Consider the following 21,512-nt stretch of genomic DNA (forward strand, 5'->3'; position numbering starts at 1 on the left):
GAGCATCCAAACTGCCTAGGCTCCCACAAAGCCAATACGTGCAGTAGGAACAAAAACCCATTGCCATTGTTCTTGAGTTCTCAGTAGTCCTCATTGTCCGCTATGTTCAGCGAGTCCGGTTTTATCCCCAGCGAGTCCGGTTTTATCCCGGGCTTTTTCAGACCCAGGCCAGCTGGCCTTGGTGAGTTCCCGATAGAACATCCCCATTGTCTCAGTGTGTGGGTGCACCCCTCGCGGTACTGAGTTCCTTGCTCATGCTCTCTCTCCTTCTGCTCCTGATTTGGACCTTGCGATTTCTGTCCGGTGCTCCAATGTGGGTCTCTGTCTCTGTCTCCTTTCATTGCCTGATGAAGGTTAATATTCAGGAGGATGCCTATATGTTTTTCTTTGGGTTCTCCTTCTTATTTAGCTTCTCTAAGATCACGAGTTATAGGCTCAATGTCCTTTATTTATGGCTAGAAACCAAATATGAGTGAGTACATCCCATGTTCCTCTTTTTGGGTCTGGCTTACCTCACTCAGGATAGTGTTTTCTATTTCCATCCATTTGCCTGCAAACTTCAAGAAGTCGTTTTTTACTGCTGAGTAAAAGAGTGTTTTGTCTGCATGTTTGTTTGTGCACTTTCCATATGTGTGCAGGGGCCACAAAGACCAAACAGGGGTGTCAGATCCCTTGGGACTGGAGTTACAGATGATTGTAACTGCCGTGAGTATGTTGGGAAACAAACCTGAAGCCTTTGCAAGAGCAGCCAGTTCTCTTAACTGCTGAGCCATCTCTCTGATTCCTTTAGCATTTATCTGAGTAATTTAGCTGTATCCACTTCCTTTTGATTACTGCACAAAATAGAACATTCCCATCCTCTCTGCCTTTTCTTGTTCTCATGCCTTAAACGTGTCTTCTTACAGGGTGACCTAACTGTCATCTATGTCAAGACATTTCAATAAGAGGAGAGGACCAAGGTGATTTCCTGTGACAGCCCAGAAGATATAAACAAGGTATGCTCCAAGAACATTGGGAAATACTAACAACCCTTTTAAAACATAGCATGGATTTGATATTTCTCTTTTATTTTTAACTTATTTTATTAACATTTTAATTAATGCAGAGTAGTTATGTGTATTTATAGAGTATAGATAGCTCTTTAAAACCATGTATGCAATAGGTAATCATCAGGTCAGTCTTTAACATATCCACTATCTCAAACATAACATTATTTCTTTTTTTTTATTTTTTATTGAAAAAAAATTTCCGCCTCCTCCCAGCCTCCCATTTCCCTCTGCTTCCTCCCACTCCTCTCCCCCTCCCCCCACTCCTCTCCCCCTCCCTCTCCAGTCTGAAGAGCAGTCAGGGTTCCCTGCCCTGTAGAACGAAAGCTTGGCTGGGTGTTGTAGTCTGGGCTTGCATCCATGGTCTCTTAGTTTCTGCAGTACCTCTATTCAGGACCGTCTGGCTTTCATAGTTTCCATAGAGAAGTCAGGTGTAAGTCTGATAGGTTTACCTTTATAAGTAACTTGGCCTTTTTCCTTTGCAGCTCTTAATATTCTTTCTTTATTCTGTGTGCTTTGTGTTTTGATTATTATATGGCAAGGGGATTTTTTTTTTGATCCAGCCTATTCCGTGTTCTGTATGCTTCTTGAACCTTCATAGGTACATCTTTCTTTAGGTTGGGAACGTTTTCTTCTATAGTTTTATTAAATATATTTTCTGGACCGTTGAGTTATACTTCTTCTCCTTCTTCTACTCCTATTATTCTTAGGTTTGATCTTTTTATTGTGTCCCAGATTTCCTGAATGTTTTGTGATGTGAGTTTGTTGGACTTGCTGTTTTCTTTGATCAGTGCGTTTATTTTCTCTATGGTATCTTCAGAATTTGAGATTCTTTCTTCTATCTCTTGTATTCTGTTGGTTATGCTTGTTTCTGTAGTCTCTATTCATTTACCTAGATTTTCCATGTCCAGCCGGCCCTCTGTTTGTTTTCTTCTTTGCCTCCATTTCAGTTTTCAAGTCTTGAACTTTTTCCATTATCTGTTTGATTGTTTTTCCTTGGTTTTCTGGGGTATCATTCACTGATTTATTCAATTCTTCAAACTTTCTGTTATACTTCTCATCCATTTCTATAAGGGCATTTTTTACATGCTGTTTAAGGGCGTCAATCACTTTCATAAAGTCAATTTTTTTCTACTTCTTCTTGATTAAGGTGTTCATGTCCTCCTGTTGTGAGGTTGCTGGGTTCTGGTGGTTTCATGTTGTTTTTCAGATTGTTGGGTGAATTCTTGCATTGGCGCCTGCCCATCTCTTCCTCCGAATGCTTCCCTATGGATCTTCTTTTACAGGATCAGGTCTCCTTGCCCACTGATGTACCTTCCCAGTGATGGCTTTCCTGGTGCCGAGATCAGATCTCCGTGCTGGTTGGGTAGCACGTAAACAAAGCACTTACCTTGCTTGCTGCAGGCAGGCTATTGAAATAAAGGAACTCCTGCCTGGTTGCCCTCATGATTCGGCCCCAGCGCTCAGACAGGCTGAGCTGGGTGATGTTATGTGACCGAAGAGGGGAGGGAGGCAGTAGGGGGGAGGGTTCTGGATGCACACTGGGTGGAATAGGGAGAGGCAGTATGCAGGGAGTAGAGGCTCTGCAGGAAGACCAGGAAGTATAGGGGGGATGAGGAAAGTCTGTGTCCCGGGCTCAACATTATTTCTTAGCCTTGGGAATATTCAAAGTGCTATTGGCTACTTAATCTATTGATTGTTGTCCACCACAGTTTCTCTGCTGTGCTACAGAGCATCAGATGGTATTATTCTCCAATCCAGCTGCACCCCTCTCCCTATTAACTATCATCTCCCCACCTCTGGCTTGTTAAGGCTCTGGGAAGCCACTACTTATTTCTTTGAGATCAACTTTATCTTCCACACAAATGAGAACACAACACAGGGTATTTGTCTTTGTGGATATGACTTATTTCACTCAGCAGAGTGCCCAACTCTTCTATCCATGTTTCTTTTTATTTCCTTTTTTTTTTTTTTTTTTTAGTTTTTCAAGACAGAGTTCCTCTGTAGCTTTGGATCCTGTCCTTGAACTAACTCTGTAGATCAGTCTTGCCTCAAACTCACAGAGATCTGCCTGCCTCTGCCTGCCGAGTGCTGGGATTAAAGGCGTGTGCCAACACCACCCAGAATTTTGTCCATGTTTCTACAAATGACAAAATGTTGGTCTTTAATGTCTGAATGGTATTATACTGTACATATATAGATGGAAGAGAGATAGGTGATAGATAAATTATAGACAGATGATAGGAGATAGATACATAAATTATAGACGATAGGTAGACAGATTAATTATAGATGATATATAGATAGGCGATAGTTGATATATAGATTGGTGATTGATAGATGAATAGATGATAATAGGTGATTGATAGATACGTTATAGATACAAAGAGATGATTATAGGTAGGTAGGTGATGGATAGATAGATCGATAGGTCATGGATAGATAGATGATAGATAGATAGATAGATAGATAGATAGATAGATAGATAGATACATAAATAGATGATAGATAGATAGATAGAATGATGGATAGGTGATGAATAGAGAGATAGATAGATAGATAGATAGATAGATAGATAGAATAATAGATAGGTGATGGATAGGTAGATAGATAGATAGATAGATAGATAGATGATGGATAAATAGACAGATGATAGATACATAGGCAGATCACTTGTGTCACAGTGGCCAAATAGCTGATAGAAACAACTTAAAGGAAGAAAGGTTTGTTTTGGTCAAGGGTTGAGACCTTCTAGTCCACTCTGGTGGGAAGGGCATGGTGAAACACGTGGCATTGGCTAACCAAGTTGCTTTAGATCTGTAGCAGATGACACCTAGAACTAGGGGTCCGGCTACAACCTTCAAGTATTTGACCCTAGTGGCTTCCTTGCACCAGCTGAACCCCAGCTCTGAAGGTTCCTCAGTCCTCAGAAAGAGCACGGCTCTATAAGTTTTGACAATGAATTTGAGCTCACTTTTCAAGTTATGGTTACTGAATTCGCTTTGGCTGTGTGTCTTCTTCCTTAGATTTTTTTTTTTCTGAATTGAACTGATTTCCCTTTAGTAAACACTTATACACCCATTGAAGTAACTGTAAATCTGTAGTAGGCAGGGTAGCTCCAAAGCCTCCACCTTGCATGCTTTCTCAGTCATAGGAAGCGCTGAAAAATATAGGTGCCTTCCTCTCCAAATAGCATATGTACACACACACAGACACAAGCACACACACACACAGCACACACCCTTGGAGGCCAGAGAGGTCGTTGGATCCCCTGGAGCTAGAATTCCAGGTGGTTGTGAGCCACCTGGCACGGATGCTGGGAACTGAACTTAGTCCTTTGTAAACGTAGCATGTGCTCTTACCATTGGGCCATGTCTGCCACCCCACCGTCTTCTTTCTCTCCTCCATAATTTGACAGTACCCTTGTTTCTTAGAAGAATCCATATTTGAAATTCTTGTACAGGCTTGTCATTTTGATTGATCTGTGTTTGCATCACAGGCGGTCTCCCTGAGCTCTTTTGTCAATTCCATCAGATCAGGCATCTTGCTTCTGTGCCCACTTAGTTCCCGACTGGCAATGTACATCTTTATTCTACCCTGGTTCTTCACACAGCGCGTGCAGGCTGGCTGTGCTCTCCATTCTCCTTTGGCTGGGCTTCAGCATCCTTCCGTGCCCCTGGGGTCCTAAGACTTAATTACAGTGTGTTTAACCACGAGTTCCTGCCATTGTGCTTGAGAGAAGCTTTGGGTTTCCGATATTGATTTATGGTTTTTAATTTTGAGAAAAAAAGATTGTTTATTGCCTTTTCTGTTTCTCTTTCAAACTTCTGCTTAGGCCCATGCCACCGTTCACCTACCAAATCTTATTCCTGCATTACGTGCTAGCTGCACATTCCAGCTAGCTAACTCTCTGGATTGAATATTTGTCTAACTTCCCTTCTAGGATTTGTATTTCAAGCAATCTTTTACCCCTTTTTATACTTAGAAGTTAACCCTCTGGGCTGTGAGCTGTTGTCATCTCGTAGTGCCTTGCTTCTCAGACCACAATGCTGGTTTGCCATTGGTCTTTGAGAATCTTGCATCCTCTGTTTGCAGAATGTTTCCACAGAAAAAGAGACTGCAGCATTACCAACCCAGAACCTCCCTAGTGTTTCAGAGGGGTTAGGCTTAGAGTCTGCTCCTTCCTCTATCCCAAGGCAGTGTCCTGAGTACTGCTCACACCCTCCCTGGCCCTCGCCTGCTGCACTGCTCTGTCTTCATGTTGCTAGCTGTCTCTGCCCCTTGTGGGGTGTTCCACAGTCCAGCCCTGGCTGCCTAGCCTTCTGGTAAGGGCACCAAAGCACTGCCTTTGGCCCCTCCCCCCAGGCCTTCCCTGCTCCTGATTCAGGTGTTTATCTTACTTCATTGTTTATTTACTTATTTGAAGAAGGGGATCCCTGGAGTTCCCAGAAGCCTTGGAAATTCCAGTGATGCCTCAGGAGTGTGAGTAGCTAGCTATGAGGGAGCTGTCAGTCAGAGACTTCCTCAGGTGTGTGAGTAGCTCCTGGTGAGGGAGCTGTCAGAGAGTTCCTGGCATTTCCAGGGATGTTCTCTAAAACATCCAAAATATCCATTGCACTGTAAATTGAATGGTTGACCCAGGAGGAATGGATTATTCTAACTAAGAGACTTTGGAAGGCAAAGAAGGTACCTCGTACTCACTGATCCAAGCAGAGGGTGTTTTCTGTCCCTTGGCTCCCATCCTGGGATCTCATGACGGGGAACGATGACAGGAGACTGAACTTCAGCCTTTCTTGAACAGATGGAACAACATGATTCCAGGAGCACACACCGGCATGAGATTTCCATCCCTTCCCATTCCTGGTCCTTGGACATGTTGTTACGCAAATTGAAGGCCATAGAGCTCAAGAGGGATGACAAGCTGGCCAGTGTTCTGGATGCTGTGGGGGAGTTCGGCACATTCCAGTGGAGGCTGGTGGCCCTCACTTTGATCCCCTATGGGCTGCTGTCCTTCTTCATGTTCTCAGATAGCTTCGTTCTCACCGCCCAGAAACCCTACTGTAACACCAGCTGGATCCTGAAAGTGGGTCCCAACCTCTCAGTGGCTGAGCAGATGAACCTGACCCTGCCCCGAGCACCTGATGGCAGTTTCCAGACCTGCCTCATGTATATACCAGTGTTGTGGGATCTCGATTCCATCATCCATTTTGGCCTCAATTATACAGAAACATGCAGATATGGATGGATCTACCCTTATGCTGAGAAGCGCTCCCTGATCAATGAGGTATGCTTTTGTCTGGTGTTGTGTTGACTATGGCTACCCAGAAAAGGAGACAGACACAGGGGGCAATTGGCCTGAGCACATTCTGTGGGATAACCAGAAAAGAAACCTGGGGTTCTTATTTCCCAGCCCTGTGCCCTCCCTGTCTTAGGCAGGAAGCTAGAGTGCATTTTGGTGTAACGACGGGCTTGCCACCTGTCCAGAGAATTGCTTATCATGTCGTGGCTCTTGTCTTCTGGTCAAGGGGAGACCCTTAGATGGGGGTCCTTAGATGGGGCATAGGTAGCTGTGTGTAGGGTGTGTTCCTCTGTTACCCCTGTTGGTATTCTCTCCAACATCTGGCAGATCTTGGATCTAAGCCTGGGTTGAGGCCGTAGAGGCACAGGGCAAGGGTTTCGGGACAGGAGGCAACCAAGCAGAATGCACAGAAGCTACAGATAGAAAAGAAAAAACTTGTGTTGGGCATTTCTCACAGGACTTTATACCCTGAGTTGAAATCCCGGTCTTTTTAGTCCATGGGAAGCTCTAAGTTGGAGCCCAGGACCAATATTCGTGCCTGTGCTTAATACGTCCCCAGCAATGTCCTTTCTGGCCCAATGTCTTCGCTTCCTCTCTCCTGGTTTAGATCCAGGATCTACCAGGTGCTGGACAGACTGAGTCCAGGGATAACAGGGTAAAGACACTTTACATAGAACTACCTCTCCCTTTCCCTGAGTGTCAGTCATCTGCTCGAGGCAGCGGTTGTCAGCCTATGGGTTGCAACATCTTTGGAGGTCAAACAACCCTTTATAGGGGTCTCATTTCAGATATACTGCAAATCAGTTATTTACACCATGACTAATAACAGTAGCAAAATCAGTAATGAAGTGGCAACAAAATTATTTTATGGTTGGGGTCACCACAGCATGAGGAACTGTATTAAAGGGGCACAGTCTTAGAAAAGTTGAGAATCACTGACCTAAGGGTTCCCCTTGGGGTCAATCTCAGTCTCTTTTTCCCGAAGGGCTAGGTCTGTGTGGAGGCTTGAACAATGCCCTTGTCTCACCTGCAGTTTGACCTGGTATGTGGCAATGAACCAAACAAAGAGAACATGCTGACTGTGTTTCTGGCGGGCTTCTTGACAGGGTCTCTCTTCTTCGGGTTCTTATGTGACAAGTAAGTGTCCTGGGGTTCCCACTGATCCCTAGGATACCCTGCCTCTTTCTCAGGAGATGGCATAACCCACAAACTCTGAATGAATCTCAAACTGGGGAAAGCAAATGGAGGGATGCTCCAAAGCCCTAGGTAACCCAAAGCCTGGCCCAGGTGCAAAACCGAGGCTGGCCGAAAAGTATGACCCTTGGTGGCATCTCCTCCTCACACCCACAGGATAGGCCGCTATCCCGTCTTCCTGATGTCACTGGCAGGCTTCCTCTTCTTCGGCTTCGGAACAGCCTTTGTGAAAAGTTTTAACCAGTATCTGTTCTTCCGCTTCACTACAGCCCAGGCATCTCAGGGCTACGGCATCAGCAGTTCGTCTTTAGGTGACTGACTCACATGGGGCAAGGTGGGATGGAGATAGGTTCAGTTCAAGAGGGAGCAGGAGGCAGATCTACCTGGGATGGACAGGCTAAACCTAGTGGGAAAGAAGAAGAGACTCCCCTCTGGCTGTCCAGGGGTGTGAGGGAGTCAGAAGGGAGTGCCCCCAAGCCTCATCCCCCACAGTATTCTTCTGTACCCCAAATGTTCCCCCTCCTGCCATTGTGTACCCTGCACCTCGAGAATCAAGGGAGCTGCTAAGCCCTCTATTGCTTTGCTTCTTTCATCCTGAGCCTCACAGTGTTAGCCAACTTGTTCAGGGCCACACAGCAGGAAGGAGCTGTGGCTTCTACCCCAGGAGCTGTGTCATGCTAACACCTGAATGCATACACAGCCATACCTAGACTCAAACGTATTCTGTCATTTTCCTGGGGCTCTCTGACTCTTCTTCTCATGGAGAATCTGTTGGCACACAGCCAAAGGGAACTAACCCTCTACAGAGCCTCAGGCCAAGGAGGTCAAAGCAGCAAAGCACTCCAAGACGGGTGGTTCCTGGTCTCAGCCCACGTCAGACCCTGTGAGAGGTCCTGAACAAGTTAGGCAGAAGTTTTAGAGGGACTGGTTGGGAGCAGAAGAAATGGAAGGGCGAGTGTGGGTCTGAGGAGGTTCATCAAGACTTGGGGTGTGCGGTGGGAGATGCAGACAGTCTATCTCTGAGAAAGATCTGGAACAGGCAGAAGACACTGTCTACTCTGAATTCATGTCAAGGGAAGAGTGGGCATGCCAGCCAGCTGCATGGATGGCCAACCTGGGGACTGCAAACTGACCACAGTTTTGTTCTCATGTGCTCTGCAGTCATGGAGTGGCTGGTGGGCGAGCACCGGGCCCATGCGATCATCCTGCAGCACTGCTTCCTTGGATTAGGGATCATTCTCCTGTCAGAAGTTGCCACCAAGACTTTCCACTGGAGGCTCGTGTTCTTGCTGGCTGGCGCACCCTTGTTTCCCATCATCTCCAATATCTGGTGAGCAGAACAGTAGAGCGCATACAAGGGGGGTGATTCTCATAGGTGGTAGTAAAGGGGGGCACGGAAGTGGGTGGGAGATGCATGGCCTGAGAAGGAGCCAAAGCTGTTCACCACCCTCAGAGAAGAACCTGAGAGGTAGTCAGATAGTGGGAGTGACAGAGGTCCAAAGACAGGCAAGGGTCAAGGTTAAAGCGGTGAGACCGAAAGCTTGGGATGGCCATAGTCACCTTCTTTCAGTTGACTTCACTGGAGGAGAGCCGAAGCATGACCCATGAGTTGAAATTGAGTAAATGGTGTCTCCCAAGAAATGACCCTTCAGGGGAAAAGGGAAAGAGGTTCTTGTGGTCAGCTGAGGCATGGTCAAGCTGTTTGTGGTTTTTAGATGTGGGGACCACAGACAGCCATCTAAGGTGGGGCTGTGATGGTACCGCTCATGTAACAGAGTGTGGGAAAACAAGGAGGGGAGGGGGGGACAGCAATGTGCTGGCTGTCTGAAGAGAGGGGAGTCAAGTCTGAGAAGGAACTATGAGACAAGAAATGAACAACTCTAATGCGTAGATGGAAGTTTCCATCCCACCTGGTCCCTCAGCCATTCAGTTCCAAAGAAACACACAGAGGCTTATATAAATTATAAACTGTTTGGCCTGTTAGCTCAGGTTTATTACTAGCTAGCTTTTACAACTTAAATTAAGCTATAATTCTTGTCTATGTTTTGCCACATGGTTTGGTACCTTTTCTTAGTACAACATTCTCATCTTGCTTCCTCTGCATCTGGCTGGTGACTGTCTCTCTGCCGTTCCTCTTCCCAGAATTCTCCTAGTCTGGTTGCCTCGCCTATACTTCTTGTGTGGATATAGGCCAATCAGCAGGCCAAACAGCATTTTATTCAACCAATACAAGTGACAAATCTTTACAGTGTGCAAGAGCATTATCCCACAGCTCTTATAGGCACCAGGAGAGGGTAGAGGTAAGGTACATAGGAAATGGGTAAGGCATTTGGACCTGGGATGTGACCCCAGCCTGCCTGGCTTCAGAGCCTCTGACTATACCTGCCACACCATACACAGGATAAGTATGAGAAAGGAGGCAATGGGTCACTACAGGGGACAAGTAAGTGGCTTGGGACCTTTCCAGTCCTGCACAAATTAGGGACCAACCTTGACAGTCCTCCAGATATCAGTAAGTGTGGGTGGTAGCTAGTGCCAGGTAGCATGTGTTTCTCATGTATTTGGGACAGCTTGATCTTAAGGGTCAAAAGATGTACTCTTAAGGATTCTTTTAAAATGTTATTAATACAGTGTTGTAAGGAGAGGCTGCTTGTTTGTCCCTGCCACCCGGCTAGCTTACACCCAAAATAACCACCCAGAAACTGTATCAATTAAAATACTGTAAGAACTCTCTAACAATATGCTTAAGCTATTGGCCAAACAGCATTGCAAATAATATAATTTCTGAGTGATTATTTCATGGTCCAGGCAGCCTCCCAGGAATGAACGAGTGGCTTCTGTCAACAGGTTGGTTCTTGAGAAGTGACACCTAATGTTGGCTTCTGGCTTCCACATGAATGCACACATACACATTCATTGCCACACACATAAACACATATACACCCACTACATACAACCTCCATACAAGGGTTACTAATATAATAGGTAAATATTATTAAAAACTAAATGCCAGTAAGTTTGGGATGACAAGTTCCTAGTTTCTCCTCTCTCTTTCTGTCGCCTCCAGATCCTTTTTCAGAATTCCATCCTGAGGTCTTTTAGCCTTTCTCCTGGCTGCTGTGCTTGCTCAGAGCTGATGTTGTCTTCAGTGGGCTGAATTCTCTGGGGCATAATTTTCTTCAGCCCCTGCCTTCAGACATGTTCTTTTAGCTAATCATTCCTCAATACCGGACATGTGTTGGCAAGGTTCCATCTCTTTCCAGCCACTGTTCCTTAGAATAGTAAATGTCACTTTGATAACTAAGAATAAGGATGTACCTCAGTAGTAGAGAGCTTGCCTAGCATATAGAGGACCCTCAGGCTTCATTACTGCCCTGAAAATAACAGCAACTGGACCCCATCCCCAGTGTCAGACCAGAAGCTGGACCCCACCCCCAGTGTCTGACCAGAAGCTGGACCCCACCCCCAGTGTCTGAGTAGCAACTGGATCCCACCGCCAGAGTCCAGTCAGTCCAAGGGCCCCACCCCCAGTGTCAGACTGACAGCTGAACCTTACTCCTACTGTCTGTAACAGCAGGCCTCAGTGGAGTCTATTAATCTACACGCCTAATGTTTCCAACAGTGATTCTAACTCACAGGCTACACTGTGGGACCCACTCTGTTAGATGGTTTTCCTCCAAGGATTCCCTAAGCCAAGTCAGGACTGATTCTAGCTGTTACACTCTCCAACAATTCTGGAGGCTGGAACACTTGCCTTTTAAAAAATAGTTTTATTACCGGGGAATGGTGGCACACACATTTAATCTCAGCACCTAGGAGGCAGAGGCAGGTGGATCTCTGTGAGTTCAAAGCCAGCCTGGTCTATAAGAGCTAGTTGCAGGACAGCTAGGACTGTTACACAGAGAAACCCTTGTAACAAGAAGGGGCCCTTCTTGTTGGGGTTTCTGTCCCGCCTGATACCCCATAGCTGGCAAGCCCCAAAGAAAATCACACAGAGATCTCCAGAAGGTATAAAACTGAATGGCCCATTAGCTCAGGCTTCTATTTAGCTCTTATGACTTATATTAACCCATTGTGATAAACTATTTTAGCCATATGGCTCGGTACATTTTTCAGCTGACAGGACACATCCTGCTTCCTCGGTGGTGCATAGGACTGGGAGGAATCATCTTCCTCCTTCACAGAATTCTCCTGTTCTCATTGCATCACTGTAGAAGGAGCTGCAGGCTGCATTCCTGCCATCCGGCTCCCGGCCGCCTGGCTAGCTTATGCCCTGCAATAATTACACACAAACTGCATTCATATAAACACTGCTTGGCCCATTAACTCTAGCCCTTACTGGCTAATTCTGAAATCCCGATCAACCAATCTCTAATAAACTGTGTAGCACCGGTCTTACTGGGAAAGATTGAGCATGTCTGACCTGGCGGCTTGCTTCATCGTGTCTGCCCCAGAGAGGGGAAGCATAGAGTTCTAAGCTTACTTCCTCTTCGTCCCAGCATTCTGTTCTGTTTACTCCACCCACCTAGGTTCTAACCTATCAGGGCCAAGCAGTTTCTTTATTAATTAACCAATGACCTTCCTCCATCAGACATTTTATCATAGAAATGAGAAAAGTAATGAATGTTGCTGCCTTTGGGGCAAAGGTCCTGAGATTGAATCATGCTGTGTGATCTAACTGCCTTTATAACCTTTGGATGAGTCTTGTAACTTTCTAAGCTTCCTGAGGCGTATCCTCCTCCTCCTCTTCCTCCAGAAGAGAGTGTTTCAATTTGGAAGACATGACTGCAACAATAAGGATATATTAATTACAATTCACGTTCCTATGATGGAGTCCCTGCCAAAAGCAACATAAGGAATGAAGGAAGGTTTATTTTTGATTGACAGTTACAGGGTACAGTTCATCATGGCAGGAGCTAAGGTAGTTGGCACATTGTATTCAAGTCAGTAGGTAGAGGCAGAGAGGAGAGTGGAAGAGGGAGGAAGGAGAGAAGCTGATCTTCAGCTCACTCTCTCTTTTTTAATCAGTCTGGGAACCTGGCCATGGGATGCTGCTCCCATTTAGGGTGGCTATCACCAGCTCAACTAACCTAGAAATTCCTTTACAGACATGCCCAGAGGCATATCTCCTAGGTGACTGTGTGTTGACTGGTGTTTCTGTCCCACCCCAAAGAAATACACCGAAGTCTACATTAATTATAAAACTGATTGGCATGGAGGTTCAGACTTATTAGCTCTTATAACTTATATTAGCCCATTATTCTTGTCTATGCTAGCCACATTGCTTGGTACCTTATTCAGCAAGGCAGTCACATCTTACTTGTTCAGTGACTGGGTCATGACTGCAGAATCTGCTTCCTTCTTCCCAGAATTCTCCTGTTTTCATTGACCCAGCTCTACTTCCTATCTGGTTGTTCTGCCTATACTTCCTGCCTGGTTACTGGCCAATCAGCACTTTATTAATATACACTTGACAGGTTACAAACCATTGTCCCACAGCACCCCCCCCCACTCTTTTAGGGAACAAGAACTCTGAATCTAATATCCTTTGTTTAACTTTTCTCCTGACCATTATCCATAACAACTTGTAACCAACATTCTAAACAAAGGAAAATATACATAGTTCATTTTGGGGGGAATGTGGGCATAGTTTTCCAAGCTACTTCCTGCTGGTTGGGGCCTCTGATAATCGTATGGGGACCTAAAGAAAATTGAGAAATATCATCAAGTCATGACTGGAGTATCCTGTGAGGCTTGATCATCTCAGGCAGCAGCAGTCTTGAATCTGTTCTGGATATAGAACTCTGACATCTGGGCCATCTGTTCTTACCAGGGATTTCTTAGATGGTCTTCCTTGATCAAACCTGATTTTTCTTAACTCAGAATGAATCCACAGGCTCTCATTTCCTGTGGAAACAAAAGCAAATCCTCTTCTCCAAAGTAACATCTTTAGACTTCAGTTTTGATGTCAAGGTGTTGTCAAAATTCCAAGCCAGCATTTCCCTCTTGTCTACTTTTCCTGCCAAATCATAGTCATTGTCTGCCCTTTGCAGCTTCTCTGTTTGCTGTGGACAGGTTCCCTTTGGGCAGTCAGCTTAGCTTCAGTTGCCTGTCCTGTGACCCACAGCAGCAGCCTCTGCAGTGTTCTGACAGCTCTGCTCTATACCGCCACTGTCAGGGATCACAACCTATTTTCTAGTCTGCTAGCCTTGTGGGAGGCATCCCTGTGTGCATGTGGTAAACCATATTCATCAAGGAAGGAATACCGGCACATACCACCACATGGAGCAAGATGGCCAGCTCAAGATTTCTTCCATGGAAGTTCTACTCTGAGTCATCTTTGCTGCTTTCTGTAAATAAAACAAAAATCATTGTATCTAAGCGTGTGCACATATCTGCAGAAAACAGAGGTGTCAGTTCCCATGGGGCCGGATTTACAGGTGATTGTGAGCCACCTGACTTGGGTACAGAAGCGGTATGTACTCTTAGCCTCTGAATCATTTCTAGACCCCGCGACTGTTTTGTTGTCATTATCTGTCTGTTTTTCCTTTTATTGAAAATTTATTTTTTCTCACATCTAATATCTGGTTGCTTTTTCTCAATTGAGTCTTACTTTGTAGTCTTGGCTAGCATACTACTCTTACATAGTCCAGGCTGACCCCAAGTTTGCAACGTTCCTCCATCTCAGTCTCCCAAATGCTGGGTGTGTAGGTATATGCCACCATGTCCATCTCCCTACATTTTACTGCCAGGTCCCTGTTGTGCAAGCACCACTTAGTGTGTACTTTTCCTAGAGAGGTATAAAAGACACATTTATTCATCCCTAGTAATGAAAAGTCCAGCAGACAGAAGAAAGGTTTATCAAGTCCAGTTTGGCAAGCGCATAAGCTTACTGACATCCGTGCATGCACACAGGCAGCCACAGGCAGCCGTATCACCAAGTATCCCACCCCTCAGCCGGGTTTTTACCTTCTGAGCTACAGCTGCTACACAGCAGTGGGTAGAAGGGAGTGGATACTGGACCATTCAGCTGCCTCTCCACCATCTTCAGAGTGAGCTGGTGTCGTTAGCCCTTTTCATCTTGTTGCCTCAACCCTGGGCTGCGGAATGCTTGCTGTAGGTCACTCTAGCCATTCTGCTTCATGGTGGCGGTGGTCATGTCAAGCCTGACATGGATTAGCTACACTATAGTTTGCAGAGAGCGGGCATGGAGGATGATGCTCAGGCATGACCTTGAACTTGGAAAGCAGAACTGGGAGGTGATTGGGGTAGTTAAAGAGACCACAGGGTAAAGGGATCAAGAGACTGACTATTATCACTGAGCAGTGGGGTTTGTGGAGGGTTGAAAGAAGAGTTGGCTTCCACCAAGGAGCAGAAGGCATCTTGAGGTTGGTGGTACCTAAAGGTTCCTTGGTCACATGCTGATACAGATGGCCACAGCTGAGGCATCTCAGCTGGAGTTGGGGCATCCTGGAATTGTGAAGTAAGAGAGAGGTGGTCACACAGGGTTGTCCGGGAATCCCCACGGTGGCTGATGGTCAAAGGGAAGGTGGACGAGGCCAAAAAGGTTCTGTGTTACGCAGCTGAGGTGAACAAGAAGACCATCCCTTTAAATCTACTGAATGAGGTAAGAAGCCTTGGGCCAGGAGTGAGGCCAGGGCTGCAGACTGTGGGAAGGCCTCTTTCCTCATCCTCTCATGGGATCTTAGTCTACTGCTTCAGAATGATGGCAACACAACTGAGCCCTGCCTGCCAGGCCAGAGAGTGGCCAGCACTGGGGGACGGGCAGGCCTTGCCTGGTGTTTGTGGGCAGAGAGCAAGCTGGTGTCCTGTCTCCATTGGCTGGTCTTGTTGTCTTGTAGCTGCAGCCGCCGGCAAAGAAGGTGAAGAAGGTCTCGATCCTGGACTTCCACACCAATCAGTACCATTTCAAGGTGGTCTTGACCATGGCCTGTGTGTGGTGAGTTGCTGGGGCTGGCTTCAAACTCAGGAACGGCATGGAGGTTGGTCAGGCCGCAGGCCAGGCCTGTCTCTGTCATTCCTACCACACGTGTCTTCTCTCTGCCTCCGTTCCATGCCTCCTACACTCAATCCTTCCCTCCTCTCTTCCTCTTCCCCTTTCTCTTCCTTCCCCTTCTTTCTCCTTTCTCTCCTCTCTCTCTCTTACTGTTCCTCCCACCTCTCTATCCTTCTCCTCCTTTCTCTCTCCCTTGCATTTTTTGTTGTTCTGTTCCAGGTTTTCCATCAGTTACAGCTTTTTCACACTGAACCTCAAGTTGAAGGATTGTGGGATAGAGACCTACCTCATTCAAATAATCCCAGGCATTCTGGGGGTGTCGGCCCGGCTGTATTGCATCGTTCTACTGGAGAATTTGGGGAGAAAGTGTACCCTCTTCCTGAACCTCATTCTGGCTACCATCTCGTGTTTCTTCCTCCTTTTCCTTACTCAAGGTACAACCTGCCAGGAAGGCAGCCCCCAGTCTGCTCTCTTCTGGGGCTTCCTAGTGTCTCTTATCTTGGCAGGCTTGAAAGCACACCGTAGGTGGCTTCCTGCATGTATCATTCTTCCCACCCCTCAAGGAAGCCTCAGCCCCCAAGATAGCATTATCCACATTCAGAGTCCTGAGAGAGGAACTCAGGCTATCCCCAAAGTAGTTATCCTTGTATGTGAGGGCAGGCAGTCTCTGGGACTCCATTCCAGTCCACACCGGAAGCAGATCTAGTAGGTAAATGAGAGTAGATGGTGGCAGAGTCTTCTTTGAACTCATGATCCAGGCCGTGCCTCTCATATGCAGCCTTTGATTGGCAAGCATTCCCGGCTACCTATGCTGTCTAAGATAATCTATTCATGGAACATCGGGATGGTGGCATACTGGACCTGTGCCAATGTTCTTGCTCAGAGGGCTTTCCCAGGGGCTCGTTGCCTGGCTCCTGGTGTCTGGTATTATTTCCACCAACTCTAAGATCCCTGGGCAGTGAACCCGGGTCAGTCTGTGGGGCCAGAGTGCATAGAGCTATGGTGCCCCACCAATGGCCAAGGCCTAGTGGGGGGCTGCAATGCATGCTTCCCTAATGAGCCCCTTTCTTTCTCTCAGTGAAACTCTCGGCATCCTCCTGACATTATCAGATATTGATTAGCTACAAAAAAATGAAACTTTCTTAGGTTTCCATAGCATGGTGTTTATTGGTTACATTATTGCTGCTGTTACACAGAGCACTGAATCTAGCTGGCAGATTTACAGATCTCATGTGTGGGCAAGAAACTAGGCATAGGATTCTGGAGATAGAAGTCTGAGGGTTGGAGGCATGGCTCTCTTTTTAAAGCACTTGCTGCAGAGACATAAAGAGTTGACTTTGGTTACCCTGCACTCAGGACAGTACGTGTCATAGTCCGGCTGTTGGGGAGAAAGAAACAGGAAAGTCTGGGGTTTGCTGCCCAGCTAATCTCACAGAATCAGCAAGTTCCAGGTTCAGGGAGAAACTCTACCTCCCCCAAATAGGGTTTGGCCTGCCCCAAGCCCTGTTCAACTCTCCCATGGTAGTAACTTCAGGAATGACTGGGCCTCTGCAGATCAACTCTTCCTCTGGCTGAATGTCTGAGTCTCCTGGCTAGGTGACTAAGTGGTAGGGGTGGGCCATTCAGTGGCCTTTAGTAAGGGACTGAGAGAAGGCTGGAAGGCTCCAAATGTAGGGTGGCCCATGACTCCGAGCTGTGCTGTCTTTACCCAGAGCTGAAGTCGATGGTAATCTTGATGCTTGTGCTTGGACACTTTAACATGGCAGCCAGTATCACTGTGTTCTTCATCTACACCTGTGAGCTCCTACCCACTGCTCTCAGGTATGGAGTGTGGTGGGCTGAGGGGAAGGAGGGGGATGGGACAGTGCCAAGACTGAGCATTTGCCAGAAAACATTCTCTGTGTTAAACACGGTGTGCATGGGTTGGCTCACCTACCTCTTGTAAGAAAACAAAACCCAAATGCTGTCCATCATCGACCTTCTTCCATTTACAAAGCCAAAGCCAGGAAAGACCCCTGTTGTCCATCATGCACAGCGGGTAGCAGAGCTGGCATTTATAAGGGATGATGTCTTAGTTTCTTTATATGTCACTGTGATCCAATAACTGTGGCAAAAGTAACTTACAGAGAGGGGAGTGTATCCTGGCTCTCGGTTCAAGGAAACAGATCATTTATGGTGGGGCAGGCAAGGCAGAAGGGGCTCGAAGCACCTGACTCCATGACAGCACAGTCAGGAAGTAGCCATGCTTGCAGGCATGCCCTGCCGCTGCTTGCTCCCTTTCCCCACTTGCATAGTCCAGGATCCCTGCCAAGGGAATGGTGCCACCCATAGTAGGGAAGGCTTCCCAGCCCAGGTAACCTGATCCCCTGCAGTCATGCTCGGAGGTCAGTCTCCCAGGTGATTCTAGATTCTGTCTGATTGACAAGGAATAATGACCATATCGTGGGGTCTGACTGTAGACCCTGCCTGGTACCTGGTCCCCAGTTCTTTCTATTGCTGTGGTAGATGCTGAGACCAAAAGCATCTGTGGGAGGGAGGTTTTGCTTCACCTCACAGCACACCTTCATGGGGAATTCAGGAGAGGATCTTGCGGACAATACTAAATCTGAAGCCATGGTGGAATGTGGCTTCCGTGCTCGTTCCTTGCTCACAGTGAGCTGGTCCAACCTTCATCAAATCATCAGTCAACGAAATGCCCCCAGACTTACCCATAGATCAATCTGATGGGGGCATTTTCTCAGCTGAGGCTCTCTCTTCCCAAATGACTCTAACCATGCCAAGTTGACAAAACTAACCAGCCCATATCAGATGCCTGTAATGAGTTTGGGTTACCCTGAGGTTCTGCCTCTTCTCCCATGGAGTTCCTGGTGATAGAAGCCCCATCTTACTGACCTCAGGGCTGTATCCTTTCCTCACGTGATTATACACCATTATAATGTGTACATGATTAAAAACTCTTTGACTCTGGATATCCAAGAAGGCAGCCCAGGAGAAATAGCTACCCCTTTTAAGTCAATAAAGAACTAGGCTCTTCCAGGTCATACACTGGGATGGAACGGGGTAAAGAGCAGAGGGTATGACTTTAGGTAGCTTCTCCCTTTCACTGTACCCAGCCTCTGAGCCTCAGAAGTCTTCTAAACCAGTTCTCAACTCTGCTTTCAGGTCTACAGGTCTGGGAATGGTGGCTCTAGCCTTCTCAGCTGGAGCCGTCACAGCTCTGGCTATCTTCCACAATATCAAAACACAGCTGCCTGTCTTCTTCTGCTGTCTCTCTTGTGTTTTGGCCTTGTGTTTCTCCTCCTTCATGCCAGAAAGAGGAAACCAGCCTTTCCGTGATAGCATGGAGTACAGTTCAAGGTAGATGAGTAGGGTCTGCTTGTCATAGTGCTGGGAATTGAGAGTATGCCAGATATTGTCCATCCCAATGACAGATCACCCTGTTCAAAGCCGTCTCCCCAGGTCTTCTGGATATGATCACTGGACTGGTCCAGCTTAGGTCCTGCCAGTTCTCCCCCTCTGTTTGGCTTTCCTTGCCCATAGTGCCTCCCTTTACCCTGCCCCATATGCCTGTCTAGACTGGGGTATTATCCTTGGAGACGAGAGAACTAAGGTGACAAATTCTTTCAGTGTTAGGACCTTTTCTCCTGAAGGGTGTTTGAGAAGATTAAACCCACATTGTAAAAGATCCAGCACGTGGCAGGTATTCAGTGAAAGCTGGTGACAGAGACGCTGAGCAAAGCTCCAAAATTCCGGGAAAGAAAGGGATCTAGTGGGGTCGGGAGATGGAGTCAGCCCGATCCTGAAATCCAAGACCAGGCTTAGCTGGGGACCTAGATGAATGAGAAAGCCCATCCCTCCCTGAAGAGGTTAGGATTGAAAATGTCTCGTGTTTTTTCTCAGCATCCACAGAGAGTCTATTGACTCCAAGAGGAAAAGCCAGGACGTCACTGCAATGATGCTATCTGAGGAGTCCATGTCTGACATCTGGGTTGACGATGTGGCAAAGAATACCATTCTCAACACCCTGCCACTAAAATCAGAAGCAAGCGGGTTCTCCAACACCGACTTGAAGGAACCCAGCAACGGGGAGGAACCCAGTCCAGATCCCTGAGGGCCAGGTTCCCCAGAACATTGTGGACTGGAGTTTACTGCCAGGGTTGAGGGACATGGATTCAAAGTCTCAAATTCTAGGCCTAGTCTGGCTTGTGGGGAGAATCTGTCCTTCTCGAAGGCCAGGCCTCAGGAGCTAAAAATAGCCCCTTGTATAGGGGGAGTTAAATTGTGATTTATCCAATAAAATATCATGTTGTTCTTGAGATGGTTAGGTCAAAGTTGTCACGACAACCCAGAGGATGCAGCCCAAACAGGTATGGGGTGGTGGTTAGATAGGCAACCAAGGCTTTTCAGGATCTTTGGCTAAATCCTCAGGGACAGCAAATTATTCTCTGGATGGAGTGGCTGTAGTGTGGGCAATCTCTCTGTGGTTCAGAGCAAGAACAAGGGTATCGATTATAACCTCTAGCCCAGCTAGCAGCTCAATGCCAGGCCGAGGACGGAACCGATCAAGGTCTGGACAGAATGTGAGGGATTACCAAGAATGTCCCTCATAGCTTAGGCCAGTCTCACTTCTTCCCCCTTGGTATTCCAAATAAGTATGGCATGAAAGGTCACCCACCACGAGCTTTATCCTGAGAGATGTCCTCTAAGAGCTTCAGGGAAGCTGACCTCTGACCTCTACCACCCCAAGAAAAAAGTCCTTGGGACATTTTGTGCTAATTGTCAACTTGACACAATCTAGAATCAGCTGGGGATCATGTCTACAGGAGAGGATCTCGATCAGGTGAGTTGCCATGGGAACTCTGCCTGCTGTATGTGGTACCCATTCCTTGAGATGGGTACTAAACTGCATGGAAAAAGGTTAGCGGAGAAGCAGCCAGTGTGTATTTATCCCTTTCTGCTTCTTGATTGTTGCTGTAATATCTGCAAGGTCACCACCCTGATAAACTGTGACCTCAAACTCTAAAACTCTGAGCTCAAATAAACCCTGTGTCCCTTGAGCTTCTTCTGTCATGACATTTCATCCCAGCAAAGGAAAAGCGACCCTCCTAGTCAGTCAGCTTGACACAGCCTAGAGTTGTCTGAGACGAGGTGGAATTATTATAAGAGCCAGAGGGTACAGATGTCTCCAAGGAATCCACGCCTTTCAGGCACAATAGGAGAGATGCTCACGTGAGCTCAGACTGTAGAGCAAGCCCGAGACTTGCATAGGGGCAGAAGGGGAAGGACACAAGCTTCCTCCCCTAACCAATTAGCTCTCTAAGGAAGACACTAGCTGCAGTAGATTTCCTGCTGGCAAAGGGGACATGGCTTTTCTCTAATGGATTGTCACTGGGTCCTGTGTCTATCAACTGCACCTCAGGGCAGGTCCCGTGCCCAGGAGCAGCTGGCCAGCACAAGTGAACTGGGTAGGAGTTTTGTTGGGTTTTTGTTTCAGTATTCTGTGTTCTTACATTTTCTTTTTCTTATTAGTCTTTTACTTGCTGTTATTTTTGTTTTGTGGGTATTTATTTATTTATTATTTAGTATGTATACAACATTCTGCCTCGATGTATGCCCTCACACCAGAGGAGGGCGCCAGATCTCATTACAGATGGTTGTGAGCCACCATGTGGTTGCTGGGAATTGAACTCAGGACCTCTGGAAGAGCAGCCAGTGCTCTCAACCACTGAGCAATCTCTCCAGCCCCTCTTTTTTTTTTTTTTTTTATGTGTATGTGTTCCTTGCTTTTCATTCTTGGGATTTTTTTGCTTTGCTTTTGGAAGAGAAAAAGAGCATAAAACAGAGGAGGTAGTGAAGTGGGAAGGATTTGCGAGGAACTGAGGAACAAAACACGATCAAGATACGTCATAAAATTTTTTTCCATTTAAAAAATTTCATTAAAAATGTTCAAAGTTTG

At 46.6% G+C, this 21,512-nt stretch overlaps 1 protein-coding gene across 3 annotated transcripts in view; it reads left to right on the forward strand.

Annotated features, from left to right (window-relative positions):
* Nucleotides 1-21,103, forward strand: part of Slc22a14 (solute carrier family 22 member 14) — a 32,486-nt gene extending 11,383 nt beyond the window's left edge. Inside the window, exons 2-12 of one of the 3 annotated variants that reach the window (XM_050141643.1) lie at nucleotides 906-995; nucleotides 5,848-6,330; nucleotides 7,379-7,482; nucleotides 7,696-7,850; nucleotides 8,701-8,869; nucleotides 15,046-15,166; nucleotides 15,402-15,499; nucleotides 15,776-15,990; nucleotides 17,269-17,377; nucleotides 18,719-18,913; nucleotides 19,457-21,103. In XM_050141643.1, coding sequence (XP_049997600.1) covers nucleotides 5,848-6,330; nucleotides 7,379-7,482; nucleotides 7,696-7,850; nucleotides 8,701-8,869; nucleotides 15,046-15,166; nucleotides 15,402-15,499; nucleotides 15,776-15,990; nucleotides 17,269-17,377; nucleotides 18,719-18,913; nucleotides 19,457-19,667 — 1,860 coding nt within the window. In that variant the 5' untranslated portion in view covers nucleotides 906-995 and the 3' untranslated portion in view covers nucleotides 19,668-21,103. Of the gene's footprint in view, nucleotides 1-77; nucleotides 996-5,847; nucleotides 6,331-7,378; nucleotides 7,483-7,695; nucleotides 7,851-8,700; nucleotides 8,870-15,045; nucleotides 15,167-15,401; nucleotides 15,500-15,775; nucleotides 15,991-17,268; nucleotides 17,378-18,718; nucleotides 18,914-19,456 lie in introns of those variants that run through there. The other 2 variants (XM_050141644.1, XM_050141645.1) reach the window with 2 other exon arrangements.
* The last annotated feature ends 409 nt before the right edge of the window (nucleotides 21,104-21,512 follow it).

This window comes from Alexandromys fortis, unplaced genomic scaffold (assembly GCF_014885135.2).
Source record: "Alexandromys fortis isolate MF-2015 unplaced genomic scaffold, M_Fortis_MF-2015_v1.1 scaffold_44, whole genome shotgun sequence".
NCBI lineage: Eukaryota > Metazoa > Chordata > Mammalia > Rodentia > Cricetidae > Alexandromys > Alexandromys fortis.